At 43.1% G+C, this 22,700-nt stretch overlaps 1 protein-coding gene across 4 annotated transcripts in view; it reads right to left on the bottom strand.

Annotated features, from left to right (window-relative positions):
* Positions 1–22,700, bottom strand: part of AOAH (acyloxyacyl hydrolase) — a 156,732-nt gene that overhangs the window by 84,307 nt on the left and 49,725 nt on the right. For 3 of the 4 annotated variants that reach the window (XM_081800267.1, XM_081800269.1, XM_081800271.1), the window contains exons 5-7: positions 9,990–10,049; positions 9,609–9,692; positions 4,706–4,776 (exon numbers count right to left, since the gene is read on the bottom strand). In XM_081800267.1, coding sequence (XP_081656393.1) covers positions 4,706–4,776; positions 9,609–9,692; positions 9,990–10,049 — 215 coding nt within the window. The remainder of the gene's footprint in view (positions 1–4,705; positions 4,777–9,608; positions 9,693–9,989; positions 10,050–22,700) is intronic. The other variant, XM_081800268.1, reaches the window with a different exon arrangement.

The raw sequence follows: 22,700 nt of genomic DNA, 5'->3' as shown, positions 1-22,700 counted from the left end.
ACCACACATTCTAGACACAGTACAGTAGATTGGTCATCCAAAGTAGCATAAACTATAATTTACATAAACTCCACAATCCCTTATTCATAGTCTCCAAACCAGAGTGCTAAAAATTGAGTTGTTGTTTAACTTTGCAGAAAATTCATTTGGTGGTAAAACTAGATCTGAACCAATATAAGGCAATTCATCAGATTTACCCTTCTTAGGGTGAATATTTATACATTTCACTGCTGAAATATAAATGTGTTTGATCAGAGGTACTGAGAGTGTTAGGTGATCTATGGTCACCATATGTTGATTTTCTTAAAATCTGGAAAATTCTGAATTCCTGATCACATCTGCCTCCAAGGTTGTAAATAAGACATTGTTGATGTTTATTAACATTACTTCTGCCAAATTGTATCTAAATCTGATACTTCATGTACCTTATAGATGTCTAGTTGTATGCTGAAACATACATTCATTCATTCATTCATTCATTCATGCATTCATTCCACATGCATTTCTGGAATCCCTGCTGTGTGCCAGACACCATGTTAGATATTAGGGATGAATATAAGATACATTCCAGTGCTAGAGGAGCTTCATGGGGGCAAACAACTCATCAATAGGCAACTACAGTGCTACGGAGAAAATGCTGTAAAGGGCTGTGCACCATGAGCGAAAACACTTCTAATGCTATACTGGGAAGAAGGTAATCTTAAGTTTAAATTTAAAGGATGAGAAAGCATTTTCAAGGCATGTAATTGGGTGAAGAATGTTCTAGTAGGAAAGAAAATCATGAGAAGCCTCTTAACATAGCTCTGGGTTCTGAAATTAGACTCTCTGGATTTGAACCCCAAGTCTGCTGTCTACTTGCTATATAACCGTAGGCAGATTATTTAATCTTTTGTACCTCTGCTTCCTCATTTGTAAAATGGGGCCAATATTAGTACCTGCTTCCTACGGCTATTGTAAAGACTAAGTTGGTTCCTCCATGGGAAGCATAAAGACCTATGCCAAGCATGTGGTAAACACTCACAAAACATTAGCTCTTTCTATTATTTTGTGCAATGGTAACAGTTATTCCAAGGATGATTTCTAGGGCTGGGCAAACAGGAGTCAGGTATCTGCTCCTATGGCATTTTAGTTTCTGGAACAATCCCAAATCCAATCCATGTACCCTCTTCAGATTTCCGGATTTCCAGGCACACAATGTTCTACCCAGTTATCTTGTTGGCCAGCACAGCTAATCACCTGCTCAGGGATGAATATAAAATATATTTCCAAAAGAGCCATTGCTCTATGACTACCAGTAGTCAAGCTAGCGGGCTTGATCCAGTGAGCAATTGTAATTGCAGGTGAATGTTATTCATTACATAACAGAATAGCTATTCAAGTTCAAACTCCCTAAAATTATTTCATGAAACTGGGGCATTACAACAAAAGACAACTAGGGAGACTAAAGTTTCCATGTGTAGCTGTCTCACATTTGAGTCCCAGGCAGCACTCCAGGGCTGGGAATGGGTCTGTTTCATATGCATGTGGATGTGTTAGATGCATCTCTGTAAGATGAAATGAGAGCAGAGAAAACCAGGAAAGAATACACCCGGGCTCACCTTGGTGGCAGGGACAGGGACCGATGTCATTGGAAGGAGTAGGTCATGGGGAAGAAGGAACAAGGAAAAAGAAAAGAAAAGAATGATGAACTAAAGGTAATTAACATAGGCTAGAATAGTCTGTATGCCTTTATGTGAAATGATCCATATGCGGGTTTATGCATATGGAAATTAAATAACAAGAAGAGATTATTAAGAGGGGACTCTCTTGACTTACCATTGTTACAATAAAAAACAGTGCACAGGCACTGTGAATCCTGACCAGCACAAAATAAAAAAAGAACAAAAAACTTGATTGCCCTATGGTAGTAGCTTAGTATCCTATACATTTCTTTTCTAGTAAAATAGTACCTTTTCTTTATTTATTCTCTTGTTTCTTCACTGATTCCCTACTAATTCGAAGCAATGTGTTAAGTAAGCAATGTGTTAAGATAAAAGGTTTACTAAGAAATGGTGTCCCCACCCTCTAAGAGTGGTGGGTGGTATGGGATCCTGATGGGGAGAGGCCATAGAAGAACAGCATGCAGGAGCAGGCATCGGTGAGCTCGGGGTATGGAGGGCTGGCCAAACACCTGGTAGCAGGGAGCTGAAAAACCACCCATGGTGGGGACACCTTCACTCTACTGTGAAGGCGTTAGACCAAACAGGATGCGGCAGGAGAAGCACAGAACAGGAAAAGCATTCCTACTGGAAGGGATTTTACTGAAGGATTATGTAATAGAAGACACATAGGTCTTGTCTCTACCACCTGCTGACTGTGCTTAGGGGGTCAGACATTCAATGAACTAGAACCTACTTGGTCATCCAAAAGTGGGGCGAAGAGTCAAGGGACAGACAATTGAGAGGCTCTGAGCCTGGCCTTTGCAACCAGGCTGCTGGGTTCAAATGTCGGATTTATCAATTACTAGCACCAAGGCCTTGGTGCTAGTAAAAGACTTTACCTCTTTAGAAAGGAGACAATAATGCCATCTGCCATGTAGGGTTGCATTGACAAGAGTTCCTAGTGCATAGACGTTACCAGATAACTTAGTTATTGTTATTATTACTAAGCCACAGGTTGTTTTGAAGAATAAATGAAGCTGCATTTAAATGTGCTCTGTAAACCATAAAGCACTGAATAAATTGTGATCTGATGCAAATTATACTCAAAGCACAATGATTTTTTTAGAAAGAAGAAAAAAAACACACTGCTTTTGCTTTTTCATAAAAGAAAAATTTCCCTTTTAAATAGTTTCAGGAAAATCCCTGGTCACAGATGCTCTTGAATTCAATTTTTCAAAGGTGGTTCAGTTGAAGAGTTGTCACTTTGGGTCCTGCTGGCCCATGTTTGACATAGAAAATGCAATGATGCTTTCAGCAAGGAGGGGCAGGTGTCTCAATTCAGTAACAGCTAGGCATGATGAAATGATTGGGGGCCTGGGGAGCTGCCTGCATCTCAGCCTTCCAGCATCTTCTTTCATGTCAATTTCCCCTCTGCTCCCCATGTCCTGGTAGTCTTTGTCCAGCCTATTCATGAAAACTGGTGTTGATCCTGTTTCTGGGACCCAGGTCAGCACTTTGCACAGCTGGCTTACGGGAGTTCACGTGGGCAGATGAACCAGGAAGTTTTAAAACTCTTGGATCTCCAAGAGGCTTTGAATGTAGGTCAGAAGATAGTCTCCTCTCCTGAGAAGCTTTCACAGCAGACAGGAGATGTTTAGTGGATTGAGCTCCCATGAAACTCATGAGATGAAGGATGGAGGAATGTAGGAAAAGTGCCTCTTCGTATGGGTTGGATTGTGTTCACAAGAAGTCATGTTGAAGTTCTAACCCCTAGTCCCTATGAATGTGACCTTTTTTGGAAATAGGGTCTTTGCAGATGTTACAAAGTTAAGATGAGGCCATTAGACTGGGCCCTGATCCAACATGACTGGTGTTCTTATAAAAGGAAAAGACAGACACACAGGGAAGACAGCACGGAGGAGGCTGGAGGCAGAGACTGGAGTGTTGCAGCTACAAACCGAGCAACAACAAAGATGGCCGGCTACCGCCAGAAGCTAAGAGTTGACCCGGAACGTCGGAGACACTCTCAGAGAGAGCAGAGTCTCAGAGGAACCCTGCCAGCATCTTGCTTTCAGACTTCCAGCCTCCAGAAGGGGGAGAGGATACATTTCTGTGCTTCTAAGCCACCCAGCTTGTAGCTATGTTATTACAGCTGCCCTGAGTCCAGATGCGCAGCCCGAATCACCTCCAAGCCCTCGCAAGGAGAGCTAGACCCACCAGACACACCTGGCAGCCTGGGAGAAGTGATTTCTTTAAGACTCAGTGTCCTTCACTGTGAAATGGAGTAATACCTCATGGAGTTGTTGGGAGAACTGATGCAGACAGGTTCGAACATTCCACGTGTGGCACCCACAGCAGCCACAGTCACATGGGAAGGGGCCAAGTGCAAGGTAGAGCCTGTGTTATTTTGCCTCTTGGTCCAGTGTCCCTTTCAGCACACCTTTCCATCCTTTAATGCCATGGACAGTGATCATGATGACACCCAGCATAACCCCAGACTCAGAGTAGAGCTGGGGTATGGGATTTAAAATGGAGATGGGAGGTCCTGGGAATTCGGGACAGTGTCTCCGTATTGGCAACACTGTTTATACGTATCTGAGCCAGAGTTTTTCAGTAATGGGTTGGGCTCTGTGAAATAAATTGGTCCCATTCCAGCCTCGTTGAGTGCCCTGGACTAAAGATGCTCAGATTCCCTTTCCTGACGAGGCACTGACCTTGACCTTGTCTGTGTCTTACACAGCAAGGAGGGGCTGTCCCCATGTGTGGCACGGGTGTGCACCAAGCTGCCCAGAAGTTTCACTGGCAGGCTGCGTGCCGGCCCAGGGTATAAGTCAGGCTTTGAGGTTCAAAGATACTGGTATGCAGTGGCTTTCCAAAATGAGTTGGGCAGAGCTCATTTGTCTTTTAATTTCTGTACCAGTCATGGTACGAGTCGTGAGCAGCAAACACTTTCACCTTTGGGAAGATGACTTTTACATCACAATCATTTTAGTCATTGGAAAACAGGGACAACCAACGGTGCCATCTCATGCCAATGCTCAGGGAGGTAGAAATAGTATACGTACGATTTAATCCTCTGACAGATCTTGGCCAAAAATGGGAGGGAACAAACATCAGAACTACTTCTGGAATGTTTCTGGAGAGGAAAAAAAAATAACAAAAGGAGTTGCTTAGTTCAAGGAATAGTCCTGTAACTTGTAAAGGCCCTTCTCCTGCTGGCTCCATAGTCTGGATTTCAGGAGCCTCTTTCCTTCAGAACCTGGGCCATCTCATTTAACTAAATTTACCTCTTGTTTCTGTCCCCACACTCCATCCTCACTCTGTCTCTGTGCCTTTGTTCTTGTGGGGGCCTCAGCCTGCAGCTCTCCCTTCCTCGCGCTGCCTGCTATCCCCACCTTCACCCATGCGCCACCTCTTTCCAAGAAGGTCTGGCCCACTGTGGTCTGTTCCACTTGGCCAACAACATTCTTCTCGTTCCTTGTACTCAAGGGCTTTGAGAAAGCGTTTGACATAAAGAACATATTCAAATAGAAGAATCCCAGCCTACAATGAGAGAAAGTCAAGACTAATAAGAGAGACATGGCCAGGGCTTGGGAAGAAGGAAGGAGGAAGTCCCCTTTCCTGGGGGATGCCGTGGGGGCAGGTAAGGTGTACAGATGAAGCTCCTCAAGCTTCATGAGCAAGGGATTTCAGAGAGCAGTTTCCGTAAGACTCTAGCTGTGTGACAAATGAAAAGCCCTGGCTTTTTACTGAGAGGTACTTTTACAATGATTGTGGTTTCCATGATGCTTTCCCCAGAGAAAGAAAAAGACAACAAGGTAGAAAATTTAGAAACTAGCATTTATCAGTGAAGGGGGAGAGATGGGTGATTTTTGGCAGCCCAAAGAGTCCTTCGGATGGCTATGAGTTGGATCAGTAGTGTTGGTGGTACATTGATCCTGGCAGAGGAGAACAAGGCAACCTCCTTTTCAGGCTATGAATCAAAGTTGAGCAAACCTTTGTGATGTTTGCTCAACTTTCTAGGATGAGAGGAACCATCCTGATTGGTACCCCCGTCCATATGCAAGACATGGAGACAGAAGAGGCTGTCCTTGTCCTCATCAAGCTTACTGTCTAGTAGAGTGTAGGGGGGAGTATCTCAGCTCTTAGCATGCTTTTTGAGGTCTGCAGTGGTCCCAGCATTAACACGGCTATCTAGGAATCCAGAGGAGGAAGCAGGAGATGAGCCTGAAGTCACATAGGAAGGATGCTGGCAGGAAGGAAGAGACAGATGTTCTAGGCTCTGTGACCCCAAGTGTGGTCCACAGACTTGCTACAGGTGCAGTTTGTGAGCCCCACCCTGATCTACTGGACTGGAAAGCCTGGGGTGGGTCCTGGGAATCAGTCCTGGGAATCAGAGCCTCCTGGGAATCAGAGCCTCCAGGTCATTCTGATGCTCGCTGAAGTTTGGGAACCACTGCTCTAGGCCCTAGCTGATGAAAGCGTGATCACAAACCAGGAGCATGGATGTTGTCTGGGAACTTTTGGAAACGCAGTCTCAGGCCCCACAGCAGACCTGCTGAATCAGAATCTATGATTCATCAAGGTCCCAGGTTATTGGAGCGATCTCTGAAGTGGGAGAAGCATGGGTCTTCACAGACGGAGCACCAGTGAGGTGCTGTGGGAGTATGAACAGGTGTGGCATCTCAGGGGGCCACCGAATGTTTCACCCTGGCTGGGTTGTAGCAAAGCCCAAGGACGTGGTGAACCACGGAGGGGAGCAGACATCATGACTAGCCTAAGATGCTGCAAGTTGTGCTATCCTGTGGGGGATTACTGAAGGTGTTAAGCAGCGGGATCACATCTGTATTTCAGAAAGTTATCCTGGGGGTGAGAGGGTGGCCTGGAGGAGGTGAGCTGGGGCAGAGAGACCTGTCGGCAGATAAAGATCCTGAGACCTGATCCTGGGGTTTCTAATCTCAGCACTAATGCTATTTGGGGCTGAATAAGTCTTTGTTGTAGGGCTGTGCTGTGCCTTGCAGGATGGTTAGCAGTGTATGTGGCATCTAGCCATTCAGATGCAAGCAGCCCCCAAATGTCACCAGACATTGCCAGATGTCCTCAGGGGAGGGGTGGGGAGGACAGAGTTGCCACTGGTTGGGAACCACTGTTGTAAGGCGGGAGGAGGGGGATGGTGGTGCAAAGGAGGGATATTTAGAAGGTTGAGTCCAGAGACCTGGTAACTGATTGAGATGAGCACTGTAGACGCACCATAAAACAAACACCAGCATGAAATTATACTACAACATTGGTGGCAGTTTGGAAATACAGACACATTCTGAGACTCTGAGTTCAGTCAGGTTGCATTTGAATGTTTGAGCTACGTCTTTGAGTATTTATTTGAGTCTGAAGGCCTTGGTCTAATTAACCTAACGACAAGGTAGATTTTAACACTGATGTAACCAACACATCAAAAAAACTTATGTGGACAGCCTTATAATTACTGCACAAGAGGTACAAAAGAATTAAATGTTATAATTGCACAGCTGTTCACTGTTAGGATTTAACTGAAGGCTGCGGCTGTCTCTGACGTTCACTGTGCAGAAACTGGGTCTAGGGTGTGGACAATAGATGATGTAGCTTGCCCAGGGACAACCCGCCCCCCCAAGCAGAACTCCTCCTGTTCAGACAGAGGTTCTAATTATCCAGTCCTTTCATCACATAGCATGGGAAAGACTAACCTCTTATCATTTACTTGCAAAGAGAAATGAGACAGACAGAGAGTAATGTTGCAGAAGTCCTCCCTTGCAGTTTACCAGCCCTTTCCTTTCAATTTGAACGTTGCTAGACAGAGGCAAAATGTAGGCTGCTATTGATTCAGCAATGGTTTTTAAAATATTGCACCTGGCGGCATGTAATCCCATTTAAATGAAAGTCTCAATCTGGGCTGTCCCTGGGTACAGGAGTCACGCAGGATCTTCATTTAGCAATCTATTTGAACCAGTTTCTGCTTGTATCCTGAGCTTTCCCAAACACCAGGACGTTAAATGAAAACAGAACAATACACAGGGGTTGAATAAAGAAAAAATGTGGTGACTGCGGTAAATAGAAGGTCAAAGGGGAGAGAACAACTACTCTTCTATACACAGCCAAACCGAAGTTGAATTTCTGCATGGTGAAGTACCTTTCAGCCCTTGCTATGTATTATTTTACTTGGGTTTAATTGCACTGGGGAAGATGATTCTATTAAGTAGGTAGGTTTCTGATCAGGGATGTCAGGTACAGTTGCACAGGTCGTGCTCTGCATAATTTTAACCTACATAGCCTGTGATGTGAATGGTGCTTCCTGAGATTCAGTGCTGAGGAGGTCTGGTTGAGAGCTATTGGCATAGTGGAGAAGGTAGGAACTCGGATGTAGCTGGATCTGGATTTAAATGATGGGTTTCTCCTGACTAGCTGTGGGGAATGAGCACATTACTTAACATACCTGATCTTGAATCCTCTCGTCTGTAAAATAGGGTTGATAAAAAAATATACTATTTTCTATGAGTTTTTGTGAGAATTAAGTAAAATGATTCCGTAACTCAAGGTACTCTAAACCCTTAGATGCTCAGTCTTCTGCCAGATCCATGAGGAGCCTCTCAGATCCTCACTGAGAGGCAGATATTTTCCGGAACATTCCCTTCGACAATACTTCACTTTTCTCCAGTTTGACAGGCTGTGCTGAAATAATATACAACCTACTGTGTGCTTCTTTCTGCATCCTGGCTAAGTCTGCAGTTAGAGCATCACAATGGAATTAATTGCTGCCAATATCAGCTGAGCAGTAACTCAGAGACACTTATTTGCATTTTCTGATTATTTTTAATCTAGAGAGCACATAAATTGGAGGAGGTTTTTGAGGAGTTTTGTATTGTTTTTCGGTAGATTTTTTTTTTTTTTTGGCTTCTCACAGGGAATTAGTGGAATCGGGCCCCATGAATGACGCTTGCAATTCTGATGACAGAAATGAAAACTTGTAAAATCCTAATTAGCCTTTGAGTTAATACCAAGGCAGTTTGTGCTAATGGAGTTAACAATGCTCTAAGAAGAAATTTTTAGATGCACGTGGAGAAGAAAGAATGAAGAATCGTATTGTTCTCTAGTATTGTTTAGAGTTCTGAAGGTGGTCAAGGGTTTCCCGTGGTGTTTCAGTCTCTTGCTCCATGGCTTTGGCAGATTAGCTAACCTGCTACTGTTGGTCTTGAATTACTCACTGAATTAAATAATGGTTGGCAACACAGATATTGTGATTGATTAATTGTGTAGAAATGCCTGAATATTGCCCATTCATTGCACACCAGCCTTGTACATCAAAACCCATATGCCCCCCCATAAGTGGGGTTGCCAGATAAAATATGGCACTGAACATACTTATACTAAAAATTTATTCATTGTTTATTTGAAATTCAAATTTAACTGGTCTCCTCTATTTTTATTTGCTAAATCTGGCAAGCTGAGCCATGAGGGCTTTTTCTCCTTATTTCTGTGCTGCCAAATCAAGATTACCTTAAATGTACTGCATCAGGGTGAATGATGATCAGGGTGATGAGAGAGAGGCCAAGGACGAAGGCCATGCCCTCTCAACTCTGATGAACCCTTCCTTATTGCTGGGATCTTTAGCATGGAGGGAGACTTGGTCCTTTGAAGGTTTACTTTTTCTGCTTCCTATTCAGTTGGGGCTCATTTGCATCCAGAGCCTAAGTCAAATACTTGACTCTGTGATAACGGATTTGAACTACACATAGTATTGATTGAGTGCTGGGTAAGCACTTGACACGCATCCATTCTTGGTCTTCACACCCATGCTTTGACAAAGGAGCACTGCTACTGTCTCTGTCTTGCTGACAGGAAAACGAGGCTCAGCCTGAGGTCACATATTTAGAAAGTGGAGGGGCAGGAGGATAGAGCCTCCTCCAAAATGGTCTACTAGAGAGTAGCAGTCCTCGCCTGTGAGTACCAGAGGACATTTGGCAACATCAGGAGACGTTTTTGGTTGCCATGACTGGGGAAGGGCGATGCGGCTGCTGGTATCTAGTGGGTAGAAGACCGGGATGCTGCGATACCTTCCAGTGTACAGGACAATGCCCACAACCAAAGAGTAACTAGCCCCAAATGTCAGTACTGCCCAGTTTGAGAAACACTGCTGTCGAGAGAGGGAGGAGAAAAAGGAGGGGGAGGGGCTCACTTTCCTACTTAACTTCACTGCAGCTATGGTATGTTGTGGGCTTGGATCCGGAGCAGCCCTTGGCCTTAGGGGTGTGAGAGCAGGGGAAGGGGAAGATGAAGGCGCCAAGTGGAACCCTGGTATTCTTCTCATCCGTTGCTTACCAGAGTTGGGGATTTCTTCACAATCTGTCTCGCCTTCTCTAGTGTAAATTTCCACGGCTCCTATAAAAACAAAGTTAGACAACGTTACAGCTTGTGTCTCATCTCTTCTTTCTATGTCTTTTCTGAAGTTAGAATCTTTAAAGTCCATAAATTTGCAGTAAAGAAATTATTCCATAAATTTGTGAGAAAATAATTCGCAGGAAGGCAATTTCATGCTAATAACTCTTTATTAAGGGATTTACTCTGTGCCAGATGCCGGGCTAAGTACTTTGCAAACAGGATCTTATTTAATTTTCACAACAGCTCTGAGAGAGTCGACCTTTTTATAGATGAGGAAATTGAGATACAGGAAAGCTAAGAAACTGGCTGAAGATCGCAGAGCCAGGGTCTGGCAGAGACCCATTCTGAACTTCTACCTTCCCACCTGCTCTGCTACACAGAGGTCTCTAGGTACCTTCTTGAGTCTGGAAACCCCACGGCAGGAGGTGGCCAACAGCTCACCTGAGTGGTGACTGCTCCCATACAAGGTAACACCCCATCTCCCATTCACCAACTCTTCTGGTTCCACATCCCCATTCTTTCAACCATGGCTAGAGCATCCACGTGCATCTTCTTAGTTCACATGGCAAGTATAAAGAGTTAGGTGATTACGACCAATGACTATTGTTACAGAATTCCGTATTTGTGTACTTGTGGGCAGTTTGGGAGGAAAGTAACCCTGGGGGAAGGGGGTGTGGAGTATTTGCTCCCAGCACTGCTTCCCAGATCTCTTGTCCTCCCCTTATGCCCCGACCCTGCCACATTCTTCGTCGTGCTGCTCTCTGTAAGACCTAGGAGAGCCTGGGTGATGGTTTGCACATCTGGGTTCAAACCCCAGCTCTGCTGTGCATTAACTGGGTGTCCTTGAGCAAGTTAAACTCTGAGCCCTTCAGTATCCACAGACTTACTTCCGTAACATATAAGCAAGCCCTATTTTTATCGTCTGTAACATGGGGATGATATCCACCTCACAAGGGTGCCGTGAGGATGACAGAACATGATTCATGTAAACCCCCAGCTTAATAATTGATGGGTTGGCTGGAAAATTTCTGTTTCAGCCCCAAATTTCCCCTCATGCAAATCAGTAGGGAAGCTGGGATTGTGGGAGAGTGCCATAGTTCTCATTCCAGGAAACTGAGAACATTGTCCCCGCATTTAAGCAGAAAGAAAGGGTACGGGAATGGGACTTCGGAGCTGGCGGTCAGCAGGAGAGGCCTCCTGGGAGATGTGACCACTGCTGCTAATGGACGTTCAGGACGTGTGTTCTTCACCTCCCCATCCCCGGGGAGATGCCTTCCTCCATTATGGAGCTCTGTGCTATTCTGAAGACCTCAGCCATGTTGAGTGAACATGGGTGGAGGAGTGGCCGCTCAGTGTGAGCTTGGGTTGGAGCCAATTTTCTGGCAGGTGCTTTAGGAAGGAGGAGAGCAGAGCCAGCCACAGCTTGCCCTCTACGGCCTGGCTCTGAAACCCTCTGCCTGGCTTCTGCCCCAAATCACACTCCTCCAGCTCAAATTCAAAGGATGACAACCCATGGCTCTTGTGTCAGAGGCAGCAGGACCGCTGACATCTAAGAGTGCATGTTAGCAACTCGAGAAGAAAAGCTGCTTTCCAGGTCAGTCTGGTCACCAGGATGCCCTTGTACGGTGTGTGTTTCTTAAAACGCTGAAACATGAATGTGCCAGTTGGTGAACAATCATGTCCCTGAGCCCTTGAGTGTCCCCACCACGGGCCTGGCCATACAGCCTCTCCCGAGGACTCCCAGCCTTCCTATGATCAGTCCACAAAGGGGCCAAAGTCATGGTACAGCCTCAGGGGTACGTGTAGACTGGGCTCCAACACCACACCCAGTGTCCAGTCTGATTGGCTGACAACAGCCCCCAAACAGTTCATTATAATCCTCACTTTAAGAACCTAGATCCATGAATGCAATTTTGGCTTTTTCTGGAAATTCTCACAAATCCTGGAAACTCTATGGTAAGTAAGCCTCTCTGGCAGGGTCATTGTAAGAAACTAGATCTAGGCGCAAATTTCTGTCATGGTGCCCTTTTTGGCTGCTCTCATTAGCCTAAAACTCATTCTCCACAACACTGTAACATGATGTTGGTGCTCCCCTGCCTTAATCATGTACCCACTGCTTCTCTGCTTGGAAATACCCCTTTCACTCTAAAACCCAGCTCAAGCACCTGAAGGGCCCAGTACAGTCCTTGCTACATACTAGGTGCTCAACGGATATGGAAATGAAAAGAAAACATTTATGATAGTATGTTAACCAAGGAAAACAGGCTACCAGATACTACACATGCAGAAACAGAAATCCTGCAAAGAAATAGGCCACGGTAATTGTGGGTGACAACGTTTTTCCTTTTGGTTCTTTCTTGCGTTTTCTAAATTTTCAATAATGAGCACAAATTCAGCAATACATGCTTTTTAAAAAGAATTCAACATATGTTGCCCTGTTTCTTCCCGAAGAAACAAAATCATGCTCCTGGCAGAGGGACGCAGAATGAGAACCCCGGAGATCTGGTGCGGAGAGACATTCCTGCCCTCCCAGGGCTTCCGGGCTGCCGAGGAGACAGAGTAGGAAGGAGCAGAACAAGCAGAAGTGAGAAGGATGGAGAGAGGCCTCGGCAGGGTCTTTGTAGGACAGGCCACTTGGATCCCCTTGAGGGAAATAATTTGTGTTTCATCCAGCTTGGTTCTCTGAGGGGACCCATGTGTGGTGAGGGATAAAGACAAGCAAGCAAAACAAACAAACGAAAAGCCCAGTGACGAGGTTCTGCACCAAATGCCTTCTGACCCCCACAGTGCAACGTGTGATAATGTTTCTGTCACCCTCCCTGGAAGGCCGAGGGCAGGTTCGCCAGGACCTGGCTTGACCAGAGCACTACTTGCTCCCACAGTTCAAGTGCACAAATGCCAACATAAAAAAGAGAATCTGGATACCAGGCCTGATCTTTTGTCCTCAGAAGAAAATGGATATAAGGATTCAAAGATACTTGGAGGGGCGCCTGGGTGGCTCAGCTGTTAAGCGTCTGCCTTTGGCTCAGGTCATGATCCCAGGGTCCTGGGATCGAGCCCCGCATCGGGCTCCCTGCTCAACGGGAAGCCTGCTTCTCCCTCTCCGTCTGCCTCTCCTCCTGCTCATGCTCTGTCTCTCTGTATCTCTCTGTCTCAAATGAATAAATCTTTAAAAAAAATTAAAAAAAAACAAAGATAGTTGGAAAAGTTAATTTTTTGCTTGTTGTGACGACAGGCAAATGGGAAATTGTTAGCACTGTGCAAATGAAGATAACTGCTCTCTCTGTTCAGTAACCTTTCACTGTTGGCAATCTGGTGTTTAAGGCAGTGCTTCTAAAGTATGAGGACCACTCTTGTATCCTCCAAAAAACTGAGACTTCAGTGGAGGGCGCAACTGTAATCAGGGGTTGAGAGAAAGTTTGGGGATAGATAGTGAGCTGGATATGAACCCTTTCTGGTCGGAAGTGACACTGGTGTTTATGACTCAGCTAGCGCAATCATCGGAGGCATAAGCAGATTCTCCATCAACAACAAGGGGCTTGGCTCTGGAGTGCTCATTTGATCTGCAATTTGCTATGGTTGACTCTTTCCAGTTTCTCATTACTTTCTCCCTCTGGTTATAGTGTGTCCTTATTCCAGCTTCAAATCCTCTTCAGGGTCTCTTTAACATTCTCATGAGTGGATTGCAAAGGAGGCCCCCACACAGGCTTACAGAGAGACAAGCCCTCAGCATGGGAGCTTAGAGTCCCAAGAACCATGGGTATGTAGAGTGTATTTATTTACTCATGAACTTGGAAAACTCCAAGGGCAATATGGCACGGTGTCCCAGAAGGCTGCTAGAGGGGTAGAGGTCGACCCTTTGCTTGATCATAGTACATAGTAACATATATCTATGGTAGTTTGTGGAACACTTCTGTCTAGAATGATTTAAGTATTCATCCAGACCAGAACCAGCCCAAAGTCTTCGGACAAGAGGAGAGGTTCGGTGACTACCAATCTTCAGTGGAAGATATTTAAATGTTGTATTGATTGCTAGGTCATGGTCTCCATCATCATCTTCTATTTAAAATGAGTTTGGACTCCAGAGAGCTTGTGGGTTTGAATCCTAGCTTTGCCATTCACTAGTTGTGGGACCTTGGGCAAGTTACTTAAGCACTCTGAGACTCACTCTCCTCATCTGCAAAATGGGGATGATAATAATGTGTGTGTGTGTGTGTGTCTGTGTATATTGAACAAGACAGCACTTGGAATAGTGCCCTGCATATAGTAAGCATGACATTAGTGTTAACAGCAATTGATGGTTTTGAGTTGTTATGTCACCAACACATAGCTGGAAAAATTACAGTAATTATAACATCAGCCTACAAAAACGTATGCTGTATTTTTTTTTTAAAGATCTTATTTATTCATTTGAGACACAGAGATAGAGCATGAGCAGGGGGAGAGGCAGAGGCAGAGGGAGAAGCAGGCTCCCCGCTGAGCCAGGAGCCCGATATGGGGCTCAATCCCAGGACTCCGGGATCATGACCCGAGCTGAAAGCAGATGCTCAACCATCTGAGCCACCCAGGAGCCCCTGTAGATTGTATTTCAATGCTCTTGAAAACTACTCTGAGTGGAAAACAGAGAGGTTACATAATGTAAGCAGGCCACTCTGCAAACAGAGCTGGTAGTACTCAAGTCTCTAGACTCCAACACCTTTTCCACCATGACCACACTGCTTTCCAAGAACAAAGTAAGCCTGAAATATTAAAATATGACTTCCAAGGTTTCATCAGGGCTTAAGGGAATGGCAAGGGGAATTCACATGGAGTGTGGATGGTTTAATGCAAAGAATCACAGGATCAGGGGAGAGAACTGGATCTGTATGGCAACAACCTATACAACTGTATGGAAATGCAAGTACAAGCATAGTAGCCAGTGTAGGACTGATCGTGAGAGAGAAAGAGTCATTCAGACAGTCATTTCTTTGTGCATTCATTCATTCTATTCGTTCATTCCGCAAACACTGATTGTCTAGGCTGGGTGGCAAATTATATATTAGGGATGTAATAGTGAATGAGACATACTCCTTCTCATCAAGGGTTTTATAACCTGGGAGAGAGGCTTGGCAATAAAATGTAATTAGAATACAATGTAGCAAGTGTTAAGTAATAATTACCATTATTCCTATTTTGTAGATGGGGTAAACTGAGTCTTAGAGTGGATAAAGTCCAAAGTCACAGAGCCAGTGAGTGGCACAGTCCAGATTCAGTTCACACCCTTTGGGCACAAAACCTGTGCTTTTAATCCCCCTCTGGGAGATGTTAATAGGCGTGCTAGAAAAGAAAACTGTTGTTGTTTTAAGTTGAAAAAGTTTGGGAAATCTGTGAACTAAACGCTCCTCTGAGAGAGCCGTAACACACATTAGCATATTCAAGGCTTCCAGCCACTTTGTGGTAAGAAGCACTATTTAGAAAAGCATTTCCCAAACATTCAAATCTTTCAGCCAAAGCAAAGTGTACTGTATTGTCTACGGTGGGGAAGCATGTAAATAATATAGTGTACAGGGAATGCTCCAGAACTCGACATCATTTCTCCTGACATTTTAGGAGTATTGGTGAATTGGACAAGACACATTCATTAATTGGGCCTTCTCAGGTTTTGTGATGTTAAATAATTAAATCCTGATACACTCAGGAGTGAAAGAAGTAAAGAGAAATAGTATTTTTAGGCATGAGTTTCTACGGTGAACAATTTTTAGCGATTGCGTTCTCTGCTATCATTTATAGCAGCAGGTAGATTTAAAAATTACAGAAAGTGCCTTTTGTTCTCTTCACACTCCTGACAGCAGTGGCAGGTACCCACAAAGGAGAAAGCCCCTTGGGAAGTGAAATGATGATTTTAGATGCGTGTTTTTTATTGTTGAAGAGCAGGCACGTATGCGGGTGGAGGAGGTTGAGAGTGGGGGAAGATCACTGATCTACTTGGATCTTTTCTAGAAGTTTATTAGGGCAGGTTTTTTCCACACCCTCAAATTTAATGGTATAAGTTTATTCACAAATGGAGCAAGATTTTACTATCTCCAGGGACTTGACTGCCCACTGGAGGTAGTAAGCGCGTAATAACTCCAGTGTAAGACCGACTACAAGAGCCAAGAGAAAGGAGGAAAAGTACTTTGAGGTGACTTCCATTAAGTAGAAAGACAAAGGTGGGAAGCTCCTCTGCTTGTAAGGTTTTATCAAATCCTGGCATGCCTGGCCTTTGGGTGGGATCTGCTCATCTGTTATTGTATCTATATTCCACTGTATCCTACAGTGGTGATTTTCCGATATGTAGGATGAGATGTACCAAAGCCCAATTTGATTTTCATGTTCCAACAATGCCCAGCTCTAAAGGGCATTTATGATTCTTAGCTGTGTGGGAAAAAATGAAGTCAGTTCATGCCACTTTCTTCTTCCAGGGACAAGAAAGAAGGAAGGAAGGAAGGGAGGGAGGGAGGGAGGAAAATATGAAAGAAAAAAGCCACTATCTTTAAATGCATTCCCTTTTATCACTGAATCTCTCTTCTTCAAACGTATTTTACCATTAGCTAATTTTTTTTCTTTCCTTCTCTTGGGCTAATTCTGCATTGTAGAGCTATTGGTATCATTAATGTATTTAATCATACTACCCTAATCCTTTCCCCAAACAGCACCTTTTTAAAAAGCATTGTTTTAAACAGCACCATTCCCCTTACGCTCTTTTGTCTGACGTTATCCATCGACTTTATCACCGCACCACCATCACTGCACACATACAGAGGTTCTTTGATGCATCCACGTCTGTACCAGGCATTATATATGCTGTATCTCTTCACCTTATACCGACAGCAGGGGAGGAATTAACAGTTCTTAATTCCACTTTAGAGATGAGAAGTCCAAGAGCCAGTGCTGCTAAAATTGTCCAAGGCTTCACAACCAACACCGTTGTTACATTTTGACTGTTTCTTCCCTAGAGTCTGTGCATGTGTAGAAGTTCTCCAGGGCCAGACTCTATGGGCTATTCTTATTACCAGAGATTGTCCTACTCTTTAATTTTTTTTTTTAAGATTTTATTTATTTATTTGAGAGAGAGAGAATGAGAGACAGAGAGCATGAGAAGGAGGAAGGTCAGAGGGAGAAGCAGACTCCCCGTTGAGCAGGGAGCCCGATGCGGGACTCGATCCCGGGACTCCAGGATCATGACCTGAGCCGAAGGCAGTCGCTTAACCAACTGAGCCACCCAGGCGCCCTGTCCTACTCTTTAAACACAGGATTTCTGGCAAATAACTGGGTTAGTTAGATGGTGAGTGTGGTTCGGTCGGTCACTGGGTTGTTTTAGGCCAACTGTTTTGCAACATAACATTCTATTTGTTGTTGTTGTTATTATTATTATTATCTTTTTTGCATTCAGGTTGCTAGATCAGTCTTGTCCAGTGTTTCACAATTAATCTGTGTTAGTTTCCTATTGTGGCCGTAACAAATTACCACAAACATAGTGGTTTCGAACAACACAAATTTATTATGTCACAGTTTCGGAGGAAGTCCGAAGTCTAAAATGAGTCTTAGGAGGCAAAAACGAGGTGTCAGCTGGGCTAACAGTTGTAGTTTCAGGGGGAATCCATTTTTTGCCTCTTCAGTGCTTCGTGGCTGCACCGATTTCTTGGCTGTTGGCCTCATCACTCTGTCTCTGTTGCCATATCTTCTTCTCACATTCTGATCCTCCTGCCTCTCTCTTATAAGGATGCTTTTGATTATGTCAGGCTCATCCAGATGATCCAGGATAGTTTCCCCATCTAGATCTTTAACTTAATCACACCTGCAAAGTCCCTTTTCCATGGAAGGTAACATTCACAGGTTCTGGGGATTAGAATGTGGACCTCTTTGGGTCCACTATTCATTCAACAAATACTTACTGATTAATAAGTGCAGTGAATTGTGCTGGGCTCTGGGGAAATCACACATAACAGCATGTGCTTGGGGGATAAAATAGCTGGGTTATCTGTTCTCATGGAGTTTATACCTTAACAGAAGGAACAGATGTTAAATAATAATTGTATAATTATTTAGCTTATTGTGCAACTGTTAATTACAATTGTAATACGTTCTGGAAGGAGGGGATATGATGAAAGGCAAGGAAGTTGGGGTGTCAGGAAAAGCTTCTTAGAGGAAATGACTTCAGAACTGAGTTCTGATGTGGGTGACTATTTTAGGTGAAGACAAGGGCCAAGAGTGGATATTGGGAGACCACTGATTAAAACTTCAGGGGATGCCTGGGTGGATCAGTCGGTCAAGCATCTGCCTTCAGCTCAGGTCATGATCCCAGGGTCCTCGGATCAAGTCCCACATCAGACTCCTTGCTCAGTGGGGAGCCTGCTTCTCCCTCTGCCTGCCTCTCCCCCTGCCTGCCTCTCCCCCTGTGTGCTCTCTGTCAAATAAATAAATGAAATCTTTAAAAAAAAACTTCGAAATTTGAAGTATCTTTTTGAACAGTTCAAATTCACTAGAGTCATTAGCTTTTCTTGAGCTAAGGGAAGAAAGAAGCATATTATCAGGAAAGAGTTATTTTTTTAAACTTTTCTAAAGTAGGCAAGAAACATTTTCAAATCTTGAATACCATATAAGTATCTTTCTTGGAATCATTTGATTTCTTCACTTAGCGGAAACGGTAACTTAAATTTGCATTATTACTGCTCTATTTTGAAGATTTCAAAGATCTCTATGAGTTAACTGACCTCCAAATTAGTCTCTAAGCAAGTCTAAGTAGATAAATTCTCCAAGATTCCAAATATGGGCTTACACCAAAATACAACATGGTATCTCTCTTGAGATACCTCGAAATGCCCAGAGAAAAGATTGAACAGTAGACTGTATATCCAAGCACAGGGCTTAATGCTTTCCTCAGTTCTGTTAGTGTTTTAGGCCTTCAAGTCTTCAGGGAGCAATTTAATTTAGTGGTCTCTGATATTTAAAGCCTTTCTGTTGCTGTGATAATTTCTTGTCTAATGACTTTCAGAGTTTTGTGGAGGCAAAATACATAAGAGATAGTTGGAATCTCATTTAATTTTCACCCTTTTAGTTATGAGAAGATTGGTATTTCCCCCTACATTTTTGGTCCTTTGATCTTCCTTTTCTACAAACTAATTGTTTGTGGCCTTTGCTCATTTTTTTTTCTTTTTGATCTTATAAAAGCTCTTTGAATTGTGGAAAAGCAATTCTTTGTGTGGCATATTACAAAAACATTCTCCCCGTTTACTATTTTTTTTTGACTTTGTGTTTGGCGGGTTTTTTATTGGTCAGATGTATTCATCTGACTTCTGTATCACAAATTACAAATAAAATTGCTCAGATTTTTCTTCTTTTATGGTTCCATTTTTAATGATTAAACCTTTAATTCATTTGGGTTTTATTTTGCTGTAAGAAATAGATAAACATTTAGCTTAAATTTTATTTCCGAATGGCTAGTCTTTAGTTCCATCCATTTATTGCATAAGCCAGTGTTGTACCACTGATTTGAAATGCTATTTTTATCAAAAACAAGAATCTCCAATGCACTTAGGTTTATTTTTAGGCAATATATTCTATTCCCTTTTCGGCTGACTTTTCCACATCTAGAAGGCTATATCTCCCTGTCATTTATCTCATTGTTCAAAATTTCCTGAGATGTTTAAATAGGAACTTTACAAACATTGTCAAATAAACAACTCCACAACCAGCAATTTGCTTGAATTTTGATTTGTCTGTAAAATTTGGATAACAGAATGAGCTTGCAATTGTGTGGAAGGACTTTAAATGCTATATGACAAGTACGTAGGCCAGCTTTTGGTACGGGTGTAACAACTCAAATTGTTTTTGTCATTGCCTTTTATCATTCAGCCTTAATGTGTGCCTGTCACACAATAGGAGCTTAGTAAAGGTCTATTGCGAGAATAAAAGAATGACTCTTTATGCCTTAAAAGCCTATCAATTTCACCCAAGACACTTTTGACCTTAGTACCATTTCTGGTCCCAGTTGCTAAAGATATGGTTGCCTTCTAGGTACAAACATGGGTTTATAAAGTGGAAAATTTTATTAACTCTTCCAGAGTAGTGAGGTAGTACACAAAAAAAATGCTCCAAAATTGTAGGTTACTCTTCCTTGAATGTATGTTCCCTTCACAAGTAACATTTGGTTTTTTAATAGTTTGCCAAGTCACAGTTGAAGATCAGCCATCATTCAAGAAGGAAATTTCCTTAACCTGAAATTCTGATGATCACAAAAATGGTTCTTTATTATTTAATGATTTGCTTCCCCCTAAGCTTGGATGTGTGAGAAAACACTCACATAGTCTACAGAGTTAGGGTGGAGAACACGGGAAGAGCAAATACAAATTGGAGACGTTGACCAGACAACCAAATAGGAAGAGAAGCTTCTGTTTAGTTTTTAGCTGTTATTTGCTAGTATTGTCCATGTCAGTAGCCATGGAAACTCCAATGTAGTGATGATGACAGAGGAAGTAATTTTTTCTTCTTCCTTGTTTGACACAGAGATTCTGTTTAACTGAGAGCACTGAATTCATTTTTATTTTCTGTGCACATGCCACACACAAAAAAGGCAAGTCATAATTACAATGTTGAGAGGACAAAGGCGGACTTTAGAGACTTGGGTCTTATTAAACAGAGATGGAGTAGAGAAATTTACCCAAATACATACACACACACACACACACCATATTGGACAAAACGGAACTCACTGAAAAACTTTGGGGAAGATTAGCTCACACATCTGAAAGCACTGTACAGAATGAAATGTAGTGATTCATGAATCTTAGAAAATGTTCAATTCCGGTCTATTTGTAATTTTTCCTAAACCTTACTACCTGAGATCTTCAATTAAAAGAGATGCTAGATATTTTATTTTACACTTAATATTTAAGAAATGAAAGTAAGTTTGGGGCGCCTGGGTGGCTCAGTTGGTTAAGTGACTGCCTTCGGCTCAGGTCATGATCCTGGAGTCCTGGGATCGAGTCCCGCATCGGGCTCTCTGCTCGGCAGGGAGTCTGCTTCTCCCTCTGACCCTCCCCCCTCTCATGTGCTCTCTCTCTCTCTCTCAAATAAATAAATAAATAAAATCTTTAAAAAAAAAAAAGAAAAAAAGAAATGAAAGTAAGTTCCTGAGATCAGCTTATTTATCTCTCAGTTGAACAAGAATTTGTCATGTGACATTTTCTCATAAAAAGAGTACAAACTTACTCCTTCCCAAGCTTTTTTATGTCAGCCTTGTGGTAATTTGGGTCCCAAGGAAGCATGAGTTCCCTGTGTATGCATACAGTCCCACACACTCAGCACTGGAGAACTTCGGGTTCCTGCGGCAATCAGACTCACTCAGGAAAAGGCCATTTCAAAGTCTGGATTGCTTTCCTAAGGCAATGGGTCCTCTTACAGTTTATTATTTTTCTAAAATATTTTTAAAATTGGTATTAAGATGGTGTCTGCATTAGAATCACCATTTACGTGAGATGAGATAGGAAGATGATGACAAATGAGAAATAACTGGGAAGTTTTTCATAGCTAAAGGATGACCTCACGATAGACTAAGATGACTTAAAAAAGATCATCGCATTTCATGTATAACCCCAATTAAACTTTATTTTATGTACTGCTTCTTTGAAGCAATATTTTATTTTTATATTAGAATACATTTAATGTATATTTCAGTATATTTGCATTTTACTTGTTTATGAATTTTTGTATTTGAAATGTATTAAATAATCTGTTTGACTGATTTCAAGTACTTAAAATTTGTTGTGTGAAATAAATATCAAAATATGCTGAATTTTTACTCCAGTATTTGAATGACTCTTTAACACTGGAAGCCCTTCCAATCTGCCCCTTGTTTACATTTCCAGCCTCCCTCCCACTCTCCCTCACCCAGTGATAAATGTATTTATTTTTCTTTTCCCCATATAGAGCTGGCATCTGGCTACCTCTCTTCCTTTGCTTGAGGCCCCTTCTCCTACCTGCGATGTTTACATTGAACAAGCACAACTGGTAGAATGGAATCTTAAAGCAAATTCATTCCTGACTCCCCCCTCCCATTGCCCGCAGCCCTTTAAATGGGTTGGAGGCCCCGGGGAAATAAGGAGAATCTATCTGCACTAGAGCACATGCTCGAATATAATTCTCTTTTAATGTGGATCAAAGTGGTGCGAAGTAGGTCTTGACTATGCCTTCGAGATGTTTGTGAATGTAGCATGTCCCTGCAGCTCTGGGGTGGTTAGGAAGGGTATCTGTTCCAAGTTACAGGGTATGCCTGGAGGGAGCAGCATAAAGCTGAGGAGGATCCGCTCCTGGCCCAATGGGTGCACTCTAACACTGATCTAATAAAGACACGACTCAAGCATGACAAGGTACACATGAAGGAACTGCATTCCATTTTCAGTGTCAGGGTCCTGCTTATGCACACACGCAAGCATGCACGCGTGCACGTTCCAGCAGCAGGCATTGCCTTGTTTTGGATGCAAATGAGAGTAAGAGTGGTATAAATAATCCCCTCAAAGTAGGTAACACAGAACCATCTGGGTGGTCTTTACAATGCAGTCTGCAATTTTCTTCTTTCTGTTCCTTTCCTATCCTGTCTTGTCCTCCTTTCCAACCCCCCCACCCCCCTCCTCC

Source organism: Leptonychotes weddellii, chromosome 12 (assembly GCF_054177405.1).
Source record: "Leptonychotes weddellii isolate Sample4059 chromosome 12, ASM5417740v2, whole genome shotgun sequence".
Lineage (NCBI taxonomy): Eukaryota > Metazoa > Chordata > Mammalia > Carnivora > Phocidae > Leptonychotes > Leptonychotes weddellii.
Note: the sequence above shows the minus strand (reverse complement) of the source record. Positions and strands in the feature narration are given on the sequence as shown.